General features: G+C 46.2%; 1 protein-coding gene across 1 annotated transcript; it reads left to right on the top strand.

The window, feature by feature from the left end:
- The first annotated feature begins 1,684 nt into the window (after positions 1-1,684).
- LOC149344984 (uncharacterized) lies at positions 1,685-12,818 on the top strand. The gene is made up of 3 exons (XM_089547340.1): positions 1,685-1,923; positions 11,343-11,511; positions 12,459-12,818. Exons 1-3 carry the CDS (start codon positions 1,685-1,687, stop codon positions 12,816-12,818), a joined length of 768 nt encoding a protein of 255 aa, XP_089403466.1.
- Positions 12,819-23,511: the final 10,693 nt, after the last annotated feature.

A 23,511-nucleotide genomic window follows, 5' to 3' on the forward strand; every position in this document is an offset into this window, starting at 1 on the left:
CATTCAAAAATTTCTCAATATATTTAACCATATAAAGCTCTAGATATCTGTCACATGTGGACAACAATGAAACCAGTCTATACGAAGTGATAAGCTACGTGCTTTCTGTTTTTGGTTCTGTAATAACCTTTTCGTAGTTCCAGTCATGCGGAACATGCTAAAGACTTGCTAAACTGAGTGCACAAATATTTCAAGCACTAATCGGGATATCTCTCTAGAAAAGCACTTGGTATACCTTCAGCACCAGGCGATGTTTTGATAATTAACTTTAACAAAAAAATAAAATGACATTTGCAATCGCTGCGATATTGGCCATTTATTACCACTGAACAAGAGAGGAAAGCTCGGAAACTGTCCGGAAAACTTAATTGGGGAAGGCAGCGTAAAATTTTGAAGCGTGCATTTTAATGGTCTCTCTGCATTTCCGATGCTCGTTTTCAGTTGTAGACAAATGCTATAAAGCTAACTGGAACTAACCGCTTTGAGACAATGACAGTGTTGCTTTCTTACTCTTAGTTTTCTGTCCAAGAGTGTTTGCTTCGTCATCAATGGGCGTACGCACTGGCGCATAGAAGGTTTCACGGGAACGGTCCTAGGAGCTATGACGATTCTTGGACGTTCACCAGTGCCAGCACGGACCCGGTCAGTGGCTTTCTCTGGGAGCGGCTGACCATGCCCTCCTGGTGTCGTGTCGCAATGGCGAGACATGGTCATATAAGGTGGCCGTCGACTATTCACGGAAGGGGGGGGGGGGGGGGGTGTGACCTTGTCACCGGGATCCCAGCGAGAGCTGCACTGAGTGAAGAATAGGAATCGAGGGGGCGGAACCGCGGGGGAGGCGAGGAGAAGTCAGCGGCTACGGCGAAGGGACGGCGGCAAAAAAAGAAGCAAAAGGCTTAAAAGAGGGAGCCGACGGGAGGAACGGGCAGAGAGGGACGTTCGAGCGAGCGGATGAGACGGACGAAGGCAGAAAACAGGGGCAGCGCATTGGCCAGGGAGCCCAGGGTCTAGCCTTCGCTCTCGTTCTGCCTCCGATAGCGTGCTTCAACACCTGCAGCTCAACCAACGGCTGGCCGAGGGCAAGAGCCGCACAGCCGCGAAGAATCCCCAGCCCGGCTGCAGCAGATATCTGGCCATTCGTCGAGCCCGTGCCACTCCAAGCTGACACAGCGCCGACGTGGACGAGCCCTACTGCATTCGCGTAAGCAGCATCAGCCATATTCAATAAATAAATCATATTCAAAAAGCAGTTTTGGAGCTTCTGTATTAATCTCCTCATGCCCAGTGTGGACCCAGGGCCAATTTAAGGAACTGGCCCATCACATTAGTGTCAAAAGTGGGGTCTAAACTTAAATCATTGGGCAAGGGCAAAAGCTGGACTGCACCCCCGGAGAGTGGAGTATGACTCACTGACTATTCGGTTTAAAATACATGAGGCTCACTCGAGTGCCCAGCTCTTTGGGGCAAGAGTATTTAGCAAACATGGTGGAGAAACTCACTGGCGACGGTCAGGGGCGTCTATTATTAATATTTTGGTATAATAGAGCCGGTGTGCAAAGTTGGCGGTTTAAATTATGTACAACAGCTGGGAATGGCGAAATGTCGCATGTCTGGGGCAGCACATGATTTTGCCTGGAGAGATGAGGAAATCAAGAAGGCTGGCACGTTGTCTGATTTCAAAAACATGGCGTTCAAATATTTTGACAGGGAGCATTCAAGTGTAAAACTCATGCAGTTCCTCGACGCTCGACAGGTGCAAAAGAAAGACGCACGCGCCTTTGCCTCCCGCCTTCGCTTCCTGGGGAACGAAACCATAGCGCGAGAACCGGGACCTGGCAGTGCGGAGCACAAGCATGCTAAAGATTTGCTTCTGGAACAGATGATATCCCAGTTCCTCAGTGGCCTGAAGGACCCAGTGCGCAGGTTTGTCCTGCCTAGAGCACCATCTACTCTTGAGGCAGCGACAGAGGCAGCCGTAGAAGAAGAACGTAATGAGCTGCCGATCTCTATCGAGGAAATGGTACGACTTGTAACGGAGCCAAAAAGCGCAAGAGCTGACGCGAGCGTTATTCAATTGACCGATAGACTACATCGGCCTGAGGCGCTCCTCGCTGAAGGCCTTGAGCTGAATAACGGAGGCAATTTCAGGAACCGTGAACGGAGGCAGCTTCGCTGTTATGCTTCCAAAGGGTTCGGTCACATTGCTAGATTCTGTTCCGAGCTAAACCGCTCATTGAGTGTGCCAAATGGGCAGCAGCGTGCACAGGCCGACCCGCAGAGGGAGCAAAGACCCACCGCTCCTAAAGCTCGTAGAGTCCCCCGCAGCCGAGACGGTTGAGGGGCGGAGCAGCAGTTGTGCCGTTGTACGCGTTTTTGTAAAATCCTGTCCGATTGCCAAAATTTTGCCAAACGGGGTCCCTTGCAAACTGTTAGTTCACACTGGCTCCGGGATAACGCTCCTCAAGCGAACGTCTTTCGATTTGCTGACAAGGAAGGAAAAAAGCAAGTGCAAGCCCTTAGCGAAAAAGAGGATGTGCTAAAAATGCATTTCAAACGTATTGTATTAATTTCATATTTATTTCGCATTTTTTTGTCCCTAGGCTTAAACTGCAATACGAATGCTTTCTAAGTATACTAGGAATAATATTTTAAACGTTCTTAAAAATACGTGAAAAGTACACTTTGGCCAACTTAGCATATTTATAATGCATTAAAAATATAATAAAAATATACATTAGAAATATACTAAAAATATACATTTAATACATTAAAAATGTGTTTACTCGGACTTAAAAAATGTCTACTGGGCGCCTCCATGGAATGACACGGGTTAATTCTTCAACTGGAGAACAAATCGTACACGGGTATTTACCAATAATCAACAGGAGTCTAATATTATAAGGTCCCGTGATTGAATGGGAACGGCAGATACCTACACACAGCATACCAAGACGACAGTGACACAGCAAACAAATCCTACGACAAGCGCAATGCTTGGCTTGCGGTATATATACCCAGCGAAAGCGACGCATTATTTTGCTCGGTGAGGCCTTTTTTTGCGCAAATACTGTGGGCTGCCAAATTATCGCAGAAGTACCCTACTGGTCGCGTTCGAATCTGGGATTAATTGAGAACGGAATTGCTAGTTGAAACTTGCGTCAGGCCCAGGTCAGGAGTCGAACTGTTAACCAACAGATACATGGGCGTGTAAGGGAGCCGGTCTGCCCTGCCATACGGGGTCCTTTCCGCTGGCTTATTCGGACCCAGAAGTACCCAAGGCGCTTTTGCTGGTAAAATGCTATCACGTTCTCACACGGAAATGTTCGAATGACATTGAGTGGAATGACATTCGAGAATAGGAATGACATTCGAACTCGACGGACTGCCGCGGTGCTGCACGACACTTTCGAAACGCATTCGAAAGCCTCAGCTCGTTTTCAGTGTACAGCGACGACGACGACGGCGGTCACACTCGTCCGACAACGACAGTATATATCACGCTGAACAACAGCATGTAATTATAGTGAAACATCTAGTTTACTATAATATGATTCTAGAGGGACACGTTTTTCAGGCCAACGACACCGACGAATCCGGTCGGCGGACGGTCGCTGCAGCCTTGTCGGCGGCTGAGCGAGAGCACGGTGATGAGGCGGCGGTGTATATATGATCGCGCTTCTAAATGAGCGAAACGAACGGCTATATTTCACGAGTGCACACCTGAACACTCACCAGCGATAAGCGCTTGCCAGATCAATTTCAATCGACGACGGCTCTGTTCCCTTCCGCGACGGCTAGGCCCAGCGAGTTCGCAGGGTTGTATCTGTGATTTCGGCGGTTGTGAAGAGCGAATCACAAGCTTTAGCGAATGCAGATAGTAACCAGGTGTAGTTTTGGCAACAGTGACCTGAAATCAACTATTGCTTACATCGCAGGGCACGCGTACGATGAACGGGAATCGCCGGTGTGACCCAGACTGCCGAGCCGTGCTTTACGGCCAGCAGCAGTCGTCGCCGTCGCTAGCTTGTGGACAACAGTCGCCAGACATACTTCTGGATAAACAAGGGCGTCCGCAGAATTTTTTGCAGGGGGGGGGGCCCCATTGGTTGTTGGCGCCGGAGGGGGGGGGGGGGGGCATGTTCGTAGCAAAAAGGCACTATTTGCGGTATGAATTTATTTATTTATATATAAATAAAAAATAAGTGAAATACACACATGAAATAAAAATTACAAACAGCAAATTAAAGTGTGGCTAGGAGAGATACATTGCAGTTTATCAACGAAGAAACAATTAAAATTAATAAAAAATCCAAAAATATACTGTCACTTCGTGGAGAAGAGTGCTCAGTATTGCTGCATACGGGTTCTCGACTCACCCGGATTGATGACCAGCACACAGCACAATATGGTCACAAACACGCAACTACAGTCACTCAGTCAGTCTTCCTTGAACAGCAACTGTAGACTCCACGGATTTTTCTGGGCGAATTGCGTGATTACACGGGTGATAAATTCATTTCTGTGCTTCATTACACGCTCTCGGTGCACACGCGTCACACACATTGATTGGAAAAACGGTTGAACGCGCACGTTGAAAACAAAAGATGTCTATACATACAACGAAAACTTATTTACAAGATAAATGCACGCTCGCAGCTTCATACACCTCGCTCCATCTTGCTCGCGCATCCGCACAGTCGAGCAACCGCACGCACACTGCTCGCCGCTCGTAGTTTTCTCGTCCACTGTCTTGGTTGTTCTCAGCTTCGTTGACAAACGGCCACTAAAAACACCGAAGCACAAATACAGAGGCGCGCACACGTGCAAGGGCTTACTTCCGTGCGACTTCCAAGGGGAAGGGACACTCGCCACTCCGGTAGGAAAATTTATTTTGTGTGTTTTTATGGGGTTCAGAGCCCCAAAACGACTCAGGTTATGAGGAACGGAGTAGTACAGAGCTCCGGATAATGTCGACCACTTGGGTCTCTTTACCGGGCACTGACCTCGCACAGTACACGGGCGCTGTTGTCATTTGAGGCCCAGCCAGAGGTGACAGGCGAGCCAGGCAGGCGCCATCGGGCTGCGTTGACCAAAGGCGCTGGTTTTCGGAGAAGACGCAAGGGACGCTGGTGTGGGGGCGCCTCTGGAGACTGCGTCGCCGTGAACAAAAGATGCTAATCTCCTTTGCCGAAGATTCTGATAGCGGCGCTTCTACCGCACTGCGCTCTCCCGTGGATCGGAGGCACAGCGAGCGGCGGCGGCGCCAACCGATCGCCCGCTTGCCCATGAGCAGCCCGACAAAGCGGGGGTGGACACGGCTGATTTGTCTTTCCCTCCTGAAGAATTCATCGGTGGCCGGCATAACGAAGGCGAAAACAAGATGCACTGTGCCCTGTCTGCCTCCGTGTCGCTATCTGTCTAGAGATCAAAGAAACAGGCACCCATTTCAAGACGGCTTGAAACACATGCTCGCCGGTGCCGCTGTATGTCTGCAACAGGTCGGCCTTCAACAGAGCTAACGATGGCGTGGTTTGAAAACGGCATAAAGACGCGTGCCCGGACGCGGCATTTCGCAGATGTGACCCAAAGCGTCGAAGCGGAGCTGCTTTTACCCTTTTGGCTGAGCCCACCACGGCCCCTGGCGTGCGGCCATCACTCACGGTTCGAGGGAGTGATTTTCCAGGGGGGTGCAGCCGCCCCCCCTTGCCCCCCCCTCCGGACGCCCATGTGGATAAAGCAGTTTAAAAAAAGTACTGGTCACGTCGGAGAAAGCCGGGACAAGAAGCGAGAAGCGCCAGTCCTGCGCGATGCCAACAACCCGGCTTTCTCAGGCGTGCGATCGCATCATCGCTTCCCACACATTGTCGCACTGCGTAAACAAGCACGAGTACAACCAGTAAAAAAGAAAACAGATTGTTTAATAGAACGAAAGCGCAGATTGCGTTTTATGTTATGTATACAAGCGATGTAAACAACAGTATGAGTGCAGTCGTCCTCATCGGCGCACTCCCGGGGAAATTTCATGCTGACGCGGTTAATATTCATTGGCGTAATATTATCTTCAAGCACTCCCTTAGACAGAACACGTGTAGCATCGTTAGATGACATTCGGCTGGAAGGCATTCGAAGCGCCCGTGTAGCAGGGGTATAAGTGGTGATCACCTTCCTGCTAGAAGTTACCATAAACGAAAGGATGACATTAAAGGGAAAGTTTTCACTCTTCGCTGAAATGTCATTTCGAGCCCTAGATTGTTCCACGGTAGCTTGAAGTGTAATGCAAATATGTTTACGCGGACAACCCATTTGTTAGAATTTAAATATACTTCAGACGGATTAATTGCGTATTTACGAAAGTACACTTTAAATAGATGGCCAGCACCAAAATGCGATGTCCCGAAACTCGATTTTGAGCATTAGATTGTTCAACGATTGTAGTGCGCTGCAAACATGCTAATGCGGACTGCCAATTTGCTAGAATTTCAGTGTTCTTTGGACGAATTAATTGCATATTTACGGAAGTACACTTCAAATACATTGACGGCATGCAAATGCCATTTCCCGAAACGCGATTTCGAGCACTCGACTGTTCAACGGCAGCTAGAAGTGTGCAAAGACGTTTAAAAGGACTGCCCGTTTGTTAGAATTGAAGTATATTTCGGATGAATTAATTTCATATTTACGAAAGTTCACTTTTAATGCATTGACAAGATGCTAAAACTGCATACATATACGTTTACAAGGGCTGCCCGTTTTCTAGAATTGAAGTATACTTTCGATGAATTAATTTCATATTTCCGAAAATACACTTTTAATACACTGACAAGATGCTAAAACTGCATATATAATTTTTCACGTATTTGAAAAGTGCTCGAAGTGTGCTTTAAGTGAGGTATTTTTGGCACATTTTAAAAATATGTTTCGAATACCGAGCATGAAACTTCAGAAACGTATTTCCGACATATTTTTAGTGCATTCATGAATACAAAATATGTTTAAAATACATTTTAAATATCCCACCGTATATTCCAAACGTATTAGTTTTTGCTAAGGGAGAGGCCCTAGTATCTCCGAATGTGCGATTCGTGGGGATTACAGGAGCTGATCTAAGCACGGGAAGACTGTACCTTTTGTGCTTCATAATCGGGAACGATAGCTTTGACCATCCAAGCCATATTTGTTCCGACGCGGTGTCGTTGCCGGAAGACATATCGGGCCTCGTAGGCCAAGACCTGTCGCAGCAACATGTCATCGATATCATGCTAAGCTAGAACTACCTTTCCTGTCGCGGTGCTTTGGTCCCATCAACAAACCGAGAGGTTGAGTACGTTGCACGAGTGGACTGGGGAGAGCGCGGAACAATGCTCGCCAACACACACAGGTGTTAGTGTTAAGATGAGAGAAACGGTGGTGCTGCCTTGGTCTGAGATAATCAACTAATTAGTAAAGCCAGCGAGTTGTGTGTCACGTGAAAAACCGTTGTGGAAGCCGAGCTGGTGTTTAAAATTACGGCATGATCTTGGAAGTAGGTAATGAGTTAGCTGTGAATGATATGCTCTAAGAGACATTTTTCGAAGAACAAGGACGCAGACGGAACAGACAGGGACGAGCGCTACTTCCAACTCTGTTCCCTCTGCGTCCTTGTTGTTTTAGCGCTTCGAAAAATGTCAAAACTGCACCAACTAGCCCGATCCGCTACCCTTCTGAGCTCTAAGAGCTTGCAGAAGGTGCTGGTTAGTGATATTGGACGATTATTAAGCGGGGAGGGACCCCCACCATATTTGACGATTGGTATTACCATAGTCCGTCAAAACATTTACGGACTACGGTATTACCTTGGCTATCCACCAATCATTTGGAATTACTCTGTTTGATAATGGTTGTGAAAGTAAAGACAATACAGCGCAAATGCTTTGTGATTTATTCTTGAGTACCTTATTGTTCAAAGCCTGATGATCAGAAGTGCTAGTGATTTTAAGATTGTTAAATAAAGCTAAGATACTTGACTTGTTGAAAACTATTTCCGGAATGCAGCTATCATTCCTTAAATAGCGTAAGAGCCAGGATACTGGCTCTTATCCCAAGCCAGGATAAGACCCAGTATCCTTGTGGGTAAATACTGATGAGAAGGTGCTAAAAATCAGAGCGCATTCGGATTCATTAACAGATTCTGATTCAGTTTTTCTTGGCCATAATTTTCGCCTCAGCGGCGATAATTGCAAATCGTAACCGCGGCAGTGAAGCAACATGCTTACTTTGAGCTGCCAGCCCCTTGCCTTTAGGAATAGGAAAATCACACGAAATTCCTGTCTGACTGATTGCGGCAGTTATTAAATGTTTGCTTGCTCGTTTTCGACTAGCTGCATTTTAAACCTCCATTGCATTTATTTTGTTTTATTGCCTAAAAAAATATCGTTACATCTCCGGTTAATTTTATTTTTATTTGGAGTTTTTTTTCTTCTCGTGGAACAGCAGCGGTGCTGGAACGGGCCGGCCTCTGTTGGCCTCAGCTTACAATCTGTCAACTGAACCAGAACCTGGTCGGTCTGAGTATACCGACCATGCTCTGGTTATACCGTATGAGCATTTCATGTAAAATCGCGAGCTCCTGGCGGCCTGTGTTTTAACCCAAACGCTCAATCAACCGGTTCCTTCCGTTGAGTTATTTAGCTCAATCTCGCGTGATGTTCTATCTTCTTTGATAGGCCACATTGATGACAGTACTTTTCATTCTTATGGCAGTATCAGCAAGCGGCTTGCTCAAATGAGAATCGGCTTCAGGCAGTGTCAATCAATCGCTGTAGATGGGACGAATGAGCCCATACATTTCCACGAAAGGAAACTGACATGCGGTGCACGCGGTCCTATGTATATTTAAGGTTAGGAAAAATTACAGCGAGGTATACTTCTAAACTTTCAAAGTCATTACAAAAATTGACATTTGAACAACGTATTCATGTCTGCAGAAAAAGAAGAACTGACATTGAATTGGCATTACCATGGCACCTGGGAAGATACTCATCTGAAAAAATGAGCGTGGCTAGCTAAGCCACGGATGCATGCCTTTTCCCTCTTAGCAATGGAACAGCTGTTCTCGCTTCATTCAGATATTTTGCAGCATTCACTCGAGGGCTTTGCGTAATTTGCAGAATTTTAATACTTTTATTCACGATGCATACAATAGCCACAAGCCTGCCATTTCGCAGCTGCTTATTGTTGTCATGCGATATGTTATGAGACCAGTAGACATTCGGTAGTTTGCGCATACAACTGAGGTTTATGGTTCTTATTGGGGCTTCCACACTCGGAATGCTGTTCACATGCACATACATCTTTCGATATGATGATTTTATTCAATCCTGCAAACCTGGCACAGGTCCAAGCAGAGTGCGTAAAAAGACAAAGAAAACAAATATAAGCAAGGTAAAAAACATGAACGGGGGACAAAAGGCAATAAAGAATCCAGTCGGTTACAGTCCGAAAAAAAAATAAGAACTTCCATACATCTCTTCGTGACAGTAAAAGCGAATAAATCAGCTTCCACCAGTGCCAGTCCTGCAAGAATGGTCACCTTTCTCAGAAGTAATAAGCATAAGGATAAAATTCGTAGCTTCAGAACTGCTTGTGTTTGTACGCTTATACTTCTACTTCGTGCTTTAAAATTTATCTGGCGCTCCTAGCGCACTTCTTTCATCCATTTCATAGCGCACCACTCGAGCGTTTTCATAAAAATTTTCTTACCAAAATGTCATTCGCTGCATGGGCAGCTAGTCGAGCTAAATTTTTTTACCACGGGTTCTTTTCCATACACCCGAAGTCGAAATTGCAGTCGCGGCTTGCCGCATGTTTGGAGGTGAGAATAATTATCCTGGTTTTCTGTGCGTGTTACAAAAATAGTACAAGAATGCGCATTTTCTGATGGCTTCCGGCTGGTAATAATTAATTATACGGCACGCAAATTTCTTCCAACAATGTATCGACTAGGCGTGATTTATGACTGCTTCTGTTTCCCGAAAGCTATCCGATTGTCTGGAATTTCGTGTTTCCACACGTGTTACGCTGTACGTCGCTGCCTTGATCACAGTACCACGTGTTTGTACGCGTGAGTGAGTGGTTTCGCTTCAGTCGAGGTCAACGCTCAGCGAAAGTGAAAGGAATAAATGGGCCAAAAAGAAGATCCCAGCTCCTCTCGCCTCCGCAAGTGTGGCCTAATGATCGTGACCGTGCGAGGAGAAAAGAGAGAGGTGCAAGGGCTTCGGCTTAGCCAACAGCGTAACAAATATGTATGTGGTTGCATGAAGTCAAGTGAAATGTATAAAAGCCTGGAGCGGCACTCTCAGATCCACGAGATTCTCTGGAACTTTAGCTGAACGCAGGAGCCCTCGGAGACATCTCAAGTGGAAATGCTACCCAAGGTAACAATCGCGTGGTGCAGCCGCGCTTTAGAGTGCGGTCGCTTAGGCTTTCTCGAATGGGTTTGAGATTGGCCTCTCGGTAGGGAATTTTTATGCTGCGAAGTATTTGGTCCGACGCATATGCAACAGAGTAGTCAAGTGGAAAAGGGGCTGTTCTTCGTTTTAAGAACGACAACCCTGCTGAAAAAGTGGCTGATAGTCATATCAATAATTCTCATTCCTTCTGAACTCAAAGCTAACCCAAATGAGACAATGCTATAGCCAAATCACGTTGTATTTTGGGGTTGGTAGAAGTGCACCAAGTTGTTTTAGTGATTCTCTGTATAGAATGCATTCATTTTGTTCACACGTTTAGTGTCAGTGTCACACGTTATGCGCTCACCTGTGCTCCTGCGGAGAAAACGTATGCAAGAGTGAAATCAGCTTCTGAAATGTTACGAAACCGAAATTCTCGACATTCCTCGTTCTCACAAGCTGCACTACCACTGAGTTATTGTGCAGTTATTGTTCCTTAGATTTCAGCTACCGCAATATGGTGGCTACTCTTTCGCTGCGATTAGGGATAGTGACTTCATCGATCGAATATGCATTTTCTTGCATTAAGGGAATTTTCCTCGAAATTGTGCATGCATAATTTCCAGTTATTATTTCGACATAATACACTGTTTGCAAGAATATGAGCTTTATAAATGCACACACCGTCAATAACCACCAGATTTGAGAACAAGTACTCCTGGCCGTAACGGAGTCCCCAGAAGCCGCTGTTTGCACATAGCAAGTACAAATATTTATATGAGTAACCCCAAAAATAGTGCAGTGAAAACTACTTTTAGTGCTCCCAGCTGTACAAAAAAAATAATAAAAGGTCTTGCTCAGTGGGCGACAGCCTTAACGTTACGTTCATAGGAAATGCGTTGATCACTGCAACAGTTGGCGATTTCTCCTCCAGACTGTCATCCTCTTCTCCGTCGTCGCCTTCATCGAAGCAGGGAATGTTTTCGGTGGCGGCCAATACCAGGGGTTCCAGGCGGGAGGGTTCCGAGGCCCCCTCTTCGCTGCCGCTGCTACACCTGGATTAGCTGCAGCTGATGCCGCCTACGTGAGTAAACTGCTCTTATCAATGACGAAGTGCATTCGATAGGGTGACGTCCTAAACTTGTCTGCTTCGGCAGACATAACATAATAAAGCAAGTATAAGAAATACTTTACATCTTCACGGACGACCGCTTGCAGAACATTCCTTCTATTTTGTAAAAACGAACAGAACATTATTTATGGCTTTCCTTTCTATTAACGTGGATTTGCTTGGCGTGATAAGGAGGGTACCTAAAAAACCATGACTGCTGTTAGCAGAATCACTCTGCCTAAGCTTATAGCGCAGAAAACTAGCATTATTTTGCTAATACGCATTTACTCTCTGTTCCGTCAGCTGCCGTAGACTGATGTCAAGAATGCATGAAGATTTTAACTGTGGGTTGTGAGACAGCTTTAGCTGTAATGAAATCATCTTAATTATCTTAGGTGATGGCCAGTTCAAACCATGCCTCGACCAGTGTTAGGATCAACACGCCTACCGCAATTCAGAAAGTTTTACTGGTGCAGGAAATGTAAATTTCTCTCTGCAGTTCTCCACTACCGCTGCCACAGAGCTAGAATAAAAATGTTTTGCATTAAGAGGTGTACGTGCGTGGTATGAAAGTTGTATGTCCACTACAGAAAACATTTCATGCCCTCAGACTGTTGTCCACTTTTTCAACTTATCGAAGACTGCGGCCAGAAATTCAAGTCTTTTAAATTGTCCGTAAATATTTTCAAATTTTCAGTATGCGCAGACATCAATAATGTTTAACCATGTATTCTAATATCCCCATCTATGCTACTTCGCTGGAAGCTCTCAGGTTTGGGTTCGAATTTTTGGCTGTCAATTAAGTCCTGTAGCGCCTCCTCTCTACAGCCTAAATCGGAACACACAATGTTTCCTCAAATCTGCTACGCCCATGCTTTGATTGGAGTTGGAGGTATTCACCTTTTTCTTTGTTTTCGCAGCCTCCCCAGCCGTACAGCTTCGGCTACGACACCACAGATGAGTTCGGTACGCAGCTGTTCCACAAGGAGCAGGGAGACGCCAGCAACGCCAAGACCGGCTCGTACGGATACCGGGACGCCAACGGCCTCTTCCGCACCGTCAGCTACGTGGCTGACGCCAACGGGTTTCGTGCCACCGTCGACACCAACGAGCCGGGCACCGCACCCGGTGCCAGTGCCGACGCCGTGTTCAATGCCAAGCCAGTCGCGGCGCCAGCTGTAGCAATAGGTGCGGCGGCGGCGACTCCTGGCCGCTACATAGGAACCAGACCTGGCGCTTACAGCGCTGGAGCTGCGCCAGGAGGACCGTGGGCCGGCTAGTAGCGTGTCGTTTCTCTATTATACTAGCCGTATGTTTTTTGTTCAAAAAAGCTATGGTGCTCTCTCAGTCCACATTAGTCAAGGCTACTGCCTCGGCGTCGTCATGAGGAATAAAATCTTCATATCCGACAGCTGATTGTTTTTAATACACTATACCACGCGCCGGAAGCTTGGATTTCTTTTGCTCTCCACAAAGTGAGGTCTAAGCACAGAAAAAAAGGATTGATTTTATTCTATCGTATCGGGGGAAAACGGCTTCTCACTTTATCGATATATGTTGCCCTGACCGACGAAACAGTTTGAGCACCGTGCACAGCGCATGATCAAATGCGCCGTCTCCCTGGGATACGGCCGGCCGACCATGCTGATAGAGTTGTATTCTACAATAACCTCATGAGGCTTTATCATAGAAATATCATACAATTTGTATGATATTTATGACATCTCTATGATGACAAACATTTTGCAGAAATGTATCACATTTGTGGATAATTTTGCATGACTTGTATGATAATTTTATGATTAACTATGAGTTTATTGCATCACGCAACTTTTTTCAGCAGGAGAGAAAGACATAACTGGCCGGTATCACCGCATGGCAGAAGCGTGCGTCCGAGCAGCAGTGTATTGTAACAGCGGGGGTGTAACACATTTGAACTGAAAGTGTCAAGGAGTTCTAGAACTCTTTTTAAGCAGTTCTTTTTATGGTTTTTTTTTTAAGGTGCGAAAGCCACAAATGGGCGGAATAGTCTACCTTGTTTCCATTGTTTACTGGCTGGTAATATTGGGTATTGTAACAAACCACGGCATTTACTCCCATATTGATCCGTCAGTGACACAGGCCGGCGCGCAGACTTCGAGGTGCCGAAATTTAAAAAAAATTCTTGGCGCGCATTATTCGTTCAACAACCCAAGGTCGAACGTGCAATTGATGCATCCGGCATAGCGCTCCACGCAGAAAATGTGCGGCGGCGCCAGAAGGCACTAATCACCGGATAAGCACACGTGCAACGATGCCCACTGTCTGATTTACTTCTAGTTCAACTAAGAATGGCATGCTCTCGCTCATGCTTGTGCCTCCGGCTCGCTTATTCGGAAGGCACGACTCGCCTGGAGGATTTGCAAACTTCAGAAATTTTTGTTTTTATGAGCACGTCTCTAAGTGGCATGCTTGATGCGGCGAGGGCGCTGACGCCGCTGAGTCTCCATCTTTATCGCCCTACAGGATTTACCTTTGATAATTCGACTTATTGGTTGGCCCTAGAGTCAGCGAGCGTAATTAAAAAAAATGTTCTATAAGCAAGCAAATACGATGTCTTTCCCATAGAGATTTCTCATATGTGTCGATTTATTCTGTGTATTTGAATCTTGAATATTGTCTTCAAGCGTACAGGCGCGGACAGAAATAACAAAGAACTGGGTTTCAGCGCCGCATAGCCGAACCAGACGAATACTCGAAATCGCTACGCGCTGTTGACTATGGGGGGAGTTGGGGCTTCTACCCCACCGCTGCCACCAGTTGGTGGCACTGCCACCAGTTGTTGGCGAAGATGGGTCGGTTCGGTGCGGAGTCGTTGCTAGCTCGCTACTGCTGCTGCTGCTCGCTTGACGAAACCGCGGTCAAGCTTCGAACCCGTTCCCACCACCACCAGGACATGAGTGCCGTCAAGTCGAAGAGTTGAGTGATGGGAGGAAGATTACAAGAGGGTTTATTTACATCTTTTTACATCATGGTTAGAAGTGAGGTTCCAAATGAGGCTCTATGGGAGGCTGTCCTGCCGCACTCGTTGTCGACTTTTATACGGTTCTCCTTCCCTATATTCCCTAGGTTGAGGACGCCCACGCCGGGGTGGGAGGGGCCCAGATCACAAACAACACAAACTTGTGCGCACAAACACACCACTGCACTTAGGGCCACGCCCCCGTCACATGTGGAGTCTGAGGGAAAGAAGGTTGTCGTCGAGGTAGCGTTGACTGCGGTTGGTGATGGCCTCCGGCCAGTCGAAGGTTTCTGCGGGTCACCGACATCTGCTGATAATCAAAGACACCCGCCGCTCGAGGCCGGAAAGCGAGGTCACGAAAAGGCCGAAAGTGGTTCCCCGTGCCTGGAGACGTTCGCGAGGATCGGAGATGATGCCCGCCAGCTTGTCGCGGTGCTTGGCACGCCAAAGAACCAACAGGAAACGAGACCCTTTGTTCCCTGGCACGGTCACGGCAAATGGGGAAGATAACGTTCGTCTCCCCGAGGCGGCGGCGGCGGTGGCGGCGGCGTTCTACACGTGCAGACCTTTCGGATGGGGGGTCTGGTTTTGGTCCTGTACTCCAACCGGGCAAACTCCGTAATTGAAGTCAGCTTTCACCTGGGTCCTCTCTGTGCGTGCGGTCCATGGCGGCAGGCCCGAAAGTAATCACGCTGAAGTTGCTCGCAGCTATGCACAGTAGAAACAGGTGTGCTGGCTGGCTCCAAACGAGACCCGCTGACGTCGATCTTAATAGCGCTTGGGCACGCCCTCAACTGGCACAACCCCCCCACTGCACCGCTTGCCTTGCATTGGGCAGGCGTCAGTGTAGCGCTGATTAGGATCATGGTCCGACGGTGGTGCCCTTTGTAGCGAGCGGGCATTTAGGAATGAGCAGACCGCTGACTTGATGCCGCAAAGCCTGCGGGGGAAGCGCTACCATTATGCCGGTTCATGTGGTGCGTTTCCATCGCCAACACCACGCGTACTTCAAAATTTTATTGCCTCTGGGAGTGAGCTTCATCCCGCTATCGACCAAACATGCTGAAAATTTCCCGATGTACCACCGGAAATTGGGGTTCACTTAATATAGTTCCCGCTGATTTTTGCCTTGCTCCTACGAGGCACCGATGCAGCTGCAAAGCATGCGCCCTATATGTCTGTCCTGCATCACATTGCTCCTGCTCCTGCTGCAACTGGCTTTTTTGCCTGGATACTATACAGCCGCAGCATCATGACGCTTCGCATAATAAAGCCAACATACGCGTGTCCAAAACTCGGAAAAAGGTGGTTAACCATGCTGAAAATGACCTTCATCGAGGTTTGCTAAGGGCAATGCCACAACATGTTTTCAACATCGTAAATAGTCTCGGCCAGCCGTTAGATCGCGTTCGCATGAATATCTCAGCTAAATACTTAGCTTCCGAATGTGCATAAAACGCATGTTCACCCCAAAAATATGACTTGCTCTAATCTGGGAGTTTTGAAAACTTTCCCCGTATTTGCGTAACTGGTTTAAAGTGCAGGTTTCGCTGCTGTTGTTCTTCAGACAACACCAGGCATTTTAAAACGTGATGGAACACAGCAAAAGAGGATCTAAAATAACGAGCAGCCGAAGCTCGGCGGCACAGTGCCGAGAGTCCGGACAGTTATGTCGGCCACGACGGACATTAGCTGCCCAGGAAGGTCAATAAAGAATTCAAAAATGTAGTAGGGTTTTCCCGTAGTTAAACCGAGAAGACATGCGGTACCACGTGTTTAGCCTGGTTGACTTATGGTTTTCTTTGCTGGGTCGTCGGCATGTGTGGCGACGTTATTTGTTTGTTAGCAGCGAAGGGTGGTTTCTTTTGACGTGGGAAGCGCTGGAGACGAAGGCACACACGGAAGCAATCAACGAAGCAGCGGGGCGAGGGGCAGAGTCACAAGGAACAGTTCTCCAGCACGAGCGTCAGCCGGCCGCCTCAAGACAAGAGCTTCGTAGTTGTTTGCGCATCTTCAATCCAGTAGTATTGGCCGATGAAGACCACGGCGTGCAGTGCACAACGTCAAGAGTGCGCATATTAGTTCTAGTAGTATTAGTTGATGAAGACGACAACGTGTAATGCACAGCTCGTGGATGTGTGGCAGTAATTACCACGAAGCGTGACCGGATGCAGCGATAAAATAGCGCTCTAGTGCAGTGGCCAGTGAAGCTTTCATGTTTCAGCCCCCGCAGGTTCAAATCCCAGTCGCAGAAATATTTATTTTATACACGTGTTTATAGGTTGGCCAAGGGTACCTTCAAGGACAAGCTTCAAACATTCTGGTTGAACCGGTTTGACCTCTTGAAGTAGTAGTTTCGCGCCAAATGCAACAAAGACATTATTACGCAATGATGACAGTTCAGAGTGTGGTGCCTTTGCGTAGGTTGACAGGTGTGAGCGTGCTGTGAAACACGGAAGTGGAAACATGGGAAGAGCGTAAATGGCAAAGTTCAGTTCCCGATAATTCTTCTTGCACAAAACTCATTGAGGAAATTCTTTCGAGAGGACAATCACGAAGTGCCGTTTAGCATGGAATGCATTCTGAGCCTATTTTGAAGCACAGTCCACGCTTTAAACCGTCGTTAGCTGTTCTGGAAATGCGCATTTTGGCTTTCACGCGGATATGTTCTCTGGGCAAAGGCAGTACAATTTTCTCGTCCCTTTTAATAAAAGCAGCTGTTTGTCGAACGACCTTATTTCCGTTTCTTCTCTTGATGAATTCCTCTTTCGCACTTGCTTCAAATTAATCAAGGAGGGCTAACTACTAAAGAACGTGGCTCTCTTAGTGTTAAAATTCGGTACCTCTTGCACTGTCCTCAATTGTACTAAATTTAGCCCAAATATACAAAACAAATAATTGTTAATGGAACGAATATTTACTTCTTCTGTTGTAATCTTACACGGTCCCAGCGCAAAAGAAATACAATTCCTGATTCAAAAACCCTTATTATAAATCGCCTACGTTTGGTTGAGACGTCCTTTATAAATATTCTACAAGAGTAAAACGCTTACAGTGATTGCTGAAGGCATATACTTGCCTCTTTGCACGACGTATATGTTCTTTGCGCGAGGTATATGTTTCCCTTTAGAGGTTAGGCAGACATGAATTGCAGCACGTCAAGGCGACGCCCATCTTGATGAGCTGATTTTGACGGCGATGAAGGGCAAATTTTATCTAGTTTATTGATCGATGCCTTTCGACGTAAATAATAAAGCAATAGTGATAAACGTTATTTCAACAAATATCTATTCCTGGGCAGCTTTGTCATTTCACTCGCGTTTTCTTTGAATACGAACGGATGCATTGTACCTTGCAGCCAGACTGAAACCATTGCATACAAAATATCATCAATATATTGAACAAACTCTGGCAGGGATTAACACAGTTAAACCGAGTAGACTTGCCAAAGCATGTTTTCCTACTTCACTTAATCTCCGCCTTAATCGTATGACACGATCGCTTGAGTGGATTAATGCCCATATTTGCAGAATTGTTCATTTTCTATTTAACATTCCTAGATCACGGCGGCTCCTCGTATCACTTCCAGCTTCGTGGCGCAGCGCATAAGCGGTGCGTCACTACAATGGCAGGTGGCTGTCACAGCGACTGCTAAGGATTGTGCGTCCCATGTTGCTGTTCCCCACGAACCTCTCGCGACCAATAACTATTCAGTTCACCCGTGTGACTGGGGTAAGCTTTGGTTAGTTCGCAGCACGAGACAAAATCCGGAGCACAAGGCAAAGCAAGATTCTAGCTCGGGGTGTGTAGTCTGGACTAGTTCTTTCGCGATAAAATATATCCGATGCCAGCTAGGCGTGCCAGAAAATACTTAAGTGTTAAGCAAAGCAAGAGAGGAGGCTGCTGTACAGCGACGGGTATCTGAGACAAAAGGACAAAGCCATGTGATTGGAGGCAGTTTTTTTTTGTTTGTTTATATAGTAAAAACAGTACAGATGACTTTGGGATGCGCGAAATGATCCCATGGTTCGAGGAGGCAGTTTCGTTTTTGATACAGGCCATTGGGCAGCGCATGTGTGAACTTGTGGTCAGATATAGTTTTCGAGTGCTGGCTTTTGTTTATTCACTTTATTGAGTTCCGCTAAACCCGACACATCTGTTGTGCGTAGGGTGTCTTACAAAGAAACTGTTTTCCGCACGACAGCCACCGCAAAGAGTTCCTTCTCAGCTAATATCGGGTGCTCATTCAGCAGAGTTAATGCAACTTCAGAAAGCCAAGCTGGGGATGTTCCCCACCTGCTGTGAACTTGTGCAGTAACAAGGGCTTCAAGGACACAAATTCTACATTATCATCATCAGCCTGACTACACCCACTGCAGTGCAAAGGCCTCTCCCATTTCTCTCCAATTAACCCTCTCCTTTGTCAGTTGCCGCCACTGTATCCCCGCAAACTTCTTAATCTCATCCGCCCACCTAACTTTCTGTCGTCCCCTGCTACGTTTGCTTTCTCTTGGAATCCACTCCGTTACCCTTAAGGACCAGCGGTTATCTTGCCTTCGCATTACATGCCCTGCCCAAGCCCATTTCTTCCTCTTGATTTCAACTAAGATGTCATTAACCCGCGTTTGTTCCCTCACCCACTCCGCCCTCTTCCGATCTCTTAATGTTACACCTATCATTTTCCTTTCCATAGCTCGCTGCGTTGTTCTCAGCTTAAGCTGAACCCTCTTTGTTAGCCTCCACGTTTCTCCTCCATAGGTGAGTACCGGTAGGATACAGCTGTTATATACTTTTCTCTTCAGGGATATTGGTAAGGTACCATTCATGATCTGAGAGAACCTGCCATATGCCCTCCACCCCATTCTTATTCTTCTAGTTATTTCCCTCTCATGATCCGGATCTGCGGTCACTACCTGCCCTAAGTAGACATATTCTCTTACTACTTCCAGCACCTCGCTACCAATGGCGAACTGCTGTTCCCTTGCTAGGCTGTTGAACATTACTTTGGTTTTCTGCATGTTAATTCTTAGCCCCACCGTTCTGCTCTGCCTGTCTAACTGATTGATCATGCTTTGCAGCTCTTGTCCTGAGTGGCTTAGCAAGGCAATGTCATCAGCGAATCGCAAATTACTCAGGTATTCTTCATTAACTCTTATCCCCAACTGTTCCCATTCCAGACCACGGAATACCTCCTGTAAGCAGGCAGTGAAGAGCATTGGCGAGATCGTGTCTCCCTGCCTGACACCTTTCCGTATTGGAATCTTATTGCTGACTTTATGGAGAACTATAGTAGCTGTGCAATCGTTATAAATATCTTCTAATATTTTCACATAGCACTCTTCTACACCCTGATTCCGCAATGCCTGCATGACAGCTGAGGTTTCCACTGAGTCAAATGCTTTCTCGTAATCAATGAAGGCTATATATAGGGGTTGGGTATATTCTGCGCATTTGTCTATCACCTGATTGATAGTGTGAATGTGATCTATTGTCGAGTATCCTTTACGAAAGCCTGCCTGATCATTTGGTTGACTAAAGACCAAGGTTGTCCTGACTCTATTAGCGATTACCTTAGTAAATACCTTGTAGGCAATGGACCATAAGCTGATTGGTCTGTAATTCTTCAAGTCCTTGACGTCTCCTTTCTTATGAATTAAGATAATGTTAGCGTTCTTCCAAGCTTCTGGTACTCTCGAGGTCACAAGGCATTGCGTATACAGGGTGGCTAGTTTTTGTAGCACAATTCTACATCAAGTGCGACTAACGGCCACAAGGGAGGAGGATTTCTCGAAGTGCTGAGCGACAACTACAAGAGCACGAGCCTTCTCCGGTTTCTGCGCGAAAATATCTTACATGATTTCCTGCAGTATACAGCAAGCACAAATTGCTACCTCTTTTGAAAGACGTAGCACTTTAGGTTCGTAGCAATTTGGGAAAAATGTAACTGCTAGGTGCTTTCCGTGATTGCCTCAACCCTCTAAGGCGCAACGAATTTGTGATCAAATGGAATGCGAAATAATATTCCACTTATTCGTCTTACGTGTTTTTACAGGGATATTGCCATATTCCCACTCTCTGTCGGTGGACTGCATTTATTTTTTTTAAATCCTGAAACTCATTCGTAGGTTGCAGGCTATTCTTCGAGGCGTGTGGTTGCTACAAATAAATAAAATGTGTCCACTTCTATCGTTAAAAAAAAACGTAACTGATCACTGCAGCACCCGCTTTGGAGAAATTCGTTAGCATGAGTTTTCAACTTCGCACCACGCTTCGTTTTCAAATTTGGCGCTACGCGCTTGCTCCGCCCACACTCTCCATCACGTGGTGCCACACTTTCGGCGTTTTCAAATTCTGCGCCACTTTTGCTCCGGCCCCACCCACTTTTTGGACCGTTCTGGCTCTAATTAATTGACTAATTGACCCATCTCTACCCCCAGATTTCCCTTGTGAGATTTTTTTATGATCTATCAGATGGTACAATTCTTTTACGCAAAAACCCATTCGTTCGGACGTAATCATGCGGACATGCTCCGCAAACATAGCCTTACAGTGCTTACGCATTAATAACTGAGTCGTTAACATCCGAGAAGCAGAAGAAATTTGCCATAGTTCTCCTTCCGCACTGTTGCGATACTTCACCGCCGCAAGGAAGGACGGTTGCATGAGGGAAGTAGCGTTGAAGTAACAGTTTGAAACGCATGAAGAATTTAAGGGTGAGGTATTTCAGTCGCTACGTAGGCTATTTTTGTATCCAGTATTATTTTAATGACGGTAAAATTGCACGCTGGTCATTTCACCTGCTGTGTTCCAGCGTGCAAAGTGAGCGCCATTGCCAGGTACATCGCGAGCTTTCAGTTCAACGCGCTTTCATTGGAACGGTTAAAATACTTCCACTGGAATCGCAATCTACTGTGGCTGCCTACAAAGCCAGTATGTGCCATCGCCCACTGTCGCGATAGTTACGACAAAAACGAGATGGCAAGTGAAACTACGTGGACAGAGTAACAAACTTTAGGATCGAATTTAGTTTTTTGTAAACACAAGAGACTGAAAGCCTGGATAATTATGCCAAAGAACATCCAGCTGTATGTTATTGGCTTTGCTTCAGAAGCAAATTGCCAAATGGTGAGGTTCGGCTAGCCACAAAGTGCCATTACTCGTCCGAATGAACATTAGTGCATGCCTGATAATAATGCAGAAAAGCGCACTTTAAAAATACCTACCCTATCCACTAGCACTAATGGAAGAAAGGGTGTTTCAACGAGACGTGGCGTGCCAAAGATGGCCTTAAGGCGTCGTGACACAGTCATCAGAGAACGCAATGAGCTTTACGTGCGCGTACCGAGAAAATGACTTCCTTCATGGTGAAACCACGGTAATTTCAAAACCAATAGCTTGCTACTTGACGTTGGCCAGCTGCAGTTGCCCAAAACAGGGACGAAACTGCGAAGTAATGAAAATTCTACCTCTTCTTACATTGAAAACAACGCACAATACCTTCAATACTTGCATTAAAAGACACGTGAAATGTCAGAAGATTGGTCCAACTGCTAAGTTTTATCGTATTTATATCAAAGTATTTTGCCGCCAACAAGCCTCCCTTGATTTCAGAACAGCTTAAGAAAATGCTAAAGCTAGCATCCCCAGTCACTCCAGGCGACGTAAAAGGCTCTCGCTTCTTTCAGTTCATGTCATCTTTGTTTAAAAAAGAAAACGGATAAAAAGGTGAGCGCAGAATTGACGAATGCTACTTTAATTCATCACCTGCTGCGCAAATATCAACGATTACATTCACTAGAGTCGAATGAAACTTTAAGCTTCCAGCTGCCTTTTCGACTACGTTACTTGTTTGTCACGACTCCCCTCTAAATGACCTTCAATATGAATTTTGTAGAGTTTAGGAAAATTTGCTAAACCTTAATGAAATCGTTTTATGGCCTCATCTTGGACAAATTTGTCCAACTTATTGCGCATTGAAGGAATTTATGCTTTGCACAGACCTACTGCTAGCGCCAGCCGGTGGCTTCTCCATTGCGTCGGATATATAAGGCTTAGGGAAGTCGAACTCTAATACCACGGACTGAAACAATAAAAGTGAAAAACTTCCTGACATTAATTACAGTGTCGGTCGCCTGAGGTTTGACATCAAGTGTCTCCGCCAATGACACATCAGCGTCATCAGACGCCTAACTGGGCCCAATAGAGGAAAAAGACCTCTCCTCTTCTCGTCCATGAACCCTGTCTAAGAGGCAGCTATTTTATCCCCGCAAATAAGCAATGATACCCACTGCTGCAAAAGTGAAGCCCCTTCATCAGAAAACCGAGCTTCTCGGTGAGACGTTTCGCATGTTGGCGTTTTCCACCTACAAGTGACTCTCGAGAGCAAAGCCGCCTACCAATTCTTGCGTGTGTGAGTATAATAGACTGCCAACATCAATATGTGACATCAACGACATTCACTGCTCTCAGTATCCCTGTGCGTGACCAAAGTCGACTAAAATATGGGCGTTGCGGAAACGTCTTCAGGTATGGTTAGAGTATAAGTATTAGCAATATACGATACCTCTTCGGGCAAGTGCTTAACTTCGGTTCCTTGCAAAGACTTCACGTTGCACAAGAGTATTGTATGTTCTTGATAGGTTGGTTAAAGTGAACCATCACCGCAGATTCCAGTGGAAAGAATTATTTGCAGATCAATGGGAATGTTTTTCTCCTGCATAGGATTTAGCTGGGCTGATGATGACGACGAGCTGCTCTGATGGGCAAAGAATTTTGAGCACTGCTTAGTAAAGGCTTTCTTACCAATTTATTCCTTTGTCCTTACGCCTTTTGTGCCTGCCGCCCTTCACATCAGAGGTGAAAGATAACCTGGACAGTCTCACTGCAAGAAACAAAATGAAGTGTTCATTTCAAAAACTTCAGTCTTTCGAAAGAAATTGCTCCAGAATACGGCTCCTAGTATTAGATTGCAG

The sequence above is a fragment of the Amblyomma mixtum genome, chromosome 5, assembly GCF_055824585.1.
Source record: "Amblyomma mixtum isolate Tamu chromosome 5, ASM5582458v1, whole genome shotgun sequence".
In the NCBI taxonomy this organism is placed as follows: Eukaryota; Metazoa; Arthropoda; class Arachnida; order Ixodida; family Ixodidae; genus Amblyomma; species Amblyomma mixtum.

Bases quoted from the DNA above. Each gene is read 5' to 3' on its own strand.
- LOC149344984 (XM_089547340.1), top strand. From the start codon at position 1,685: ATGGCGTTCAAATATTTTGACAGGGAGCATTCAAGTGTAAAACTCATG. The intron at 1,924-11,342 runs GTTTGTCCTGCC...TCACTGCAACAG, and splicing joins CTGAAGGACCCAGTGCGCAG to TTGGCGATTTCTCCTCCAGA. The intron at 11,512-12,458 runs GTGAGTAAACTG...TTGTTTTCGCAG, and splicing joins CTGCAGCTGATGCCGCCTAC to CCTCCCCAGCCGTACAGCTT.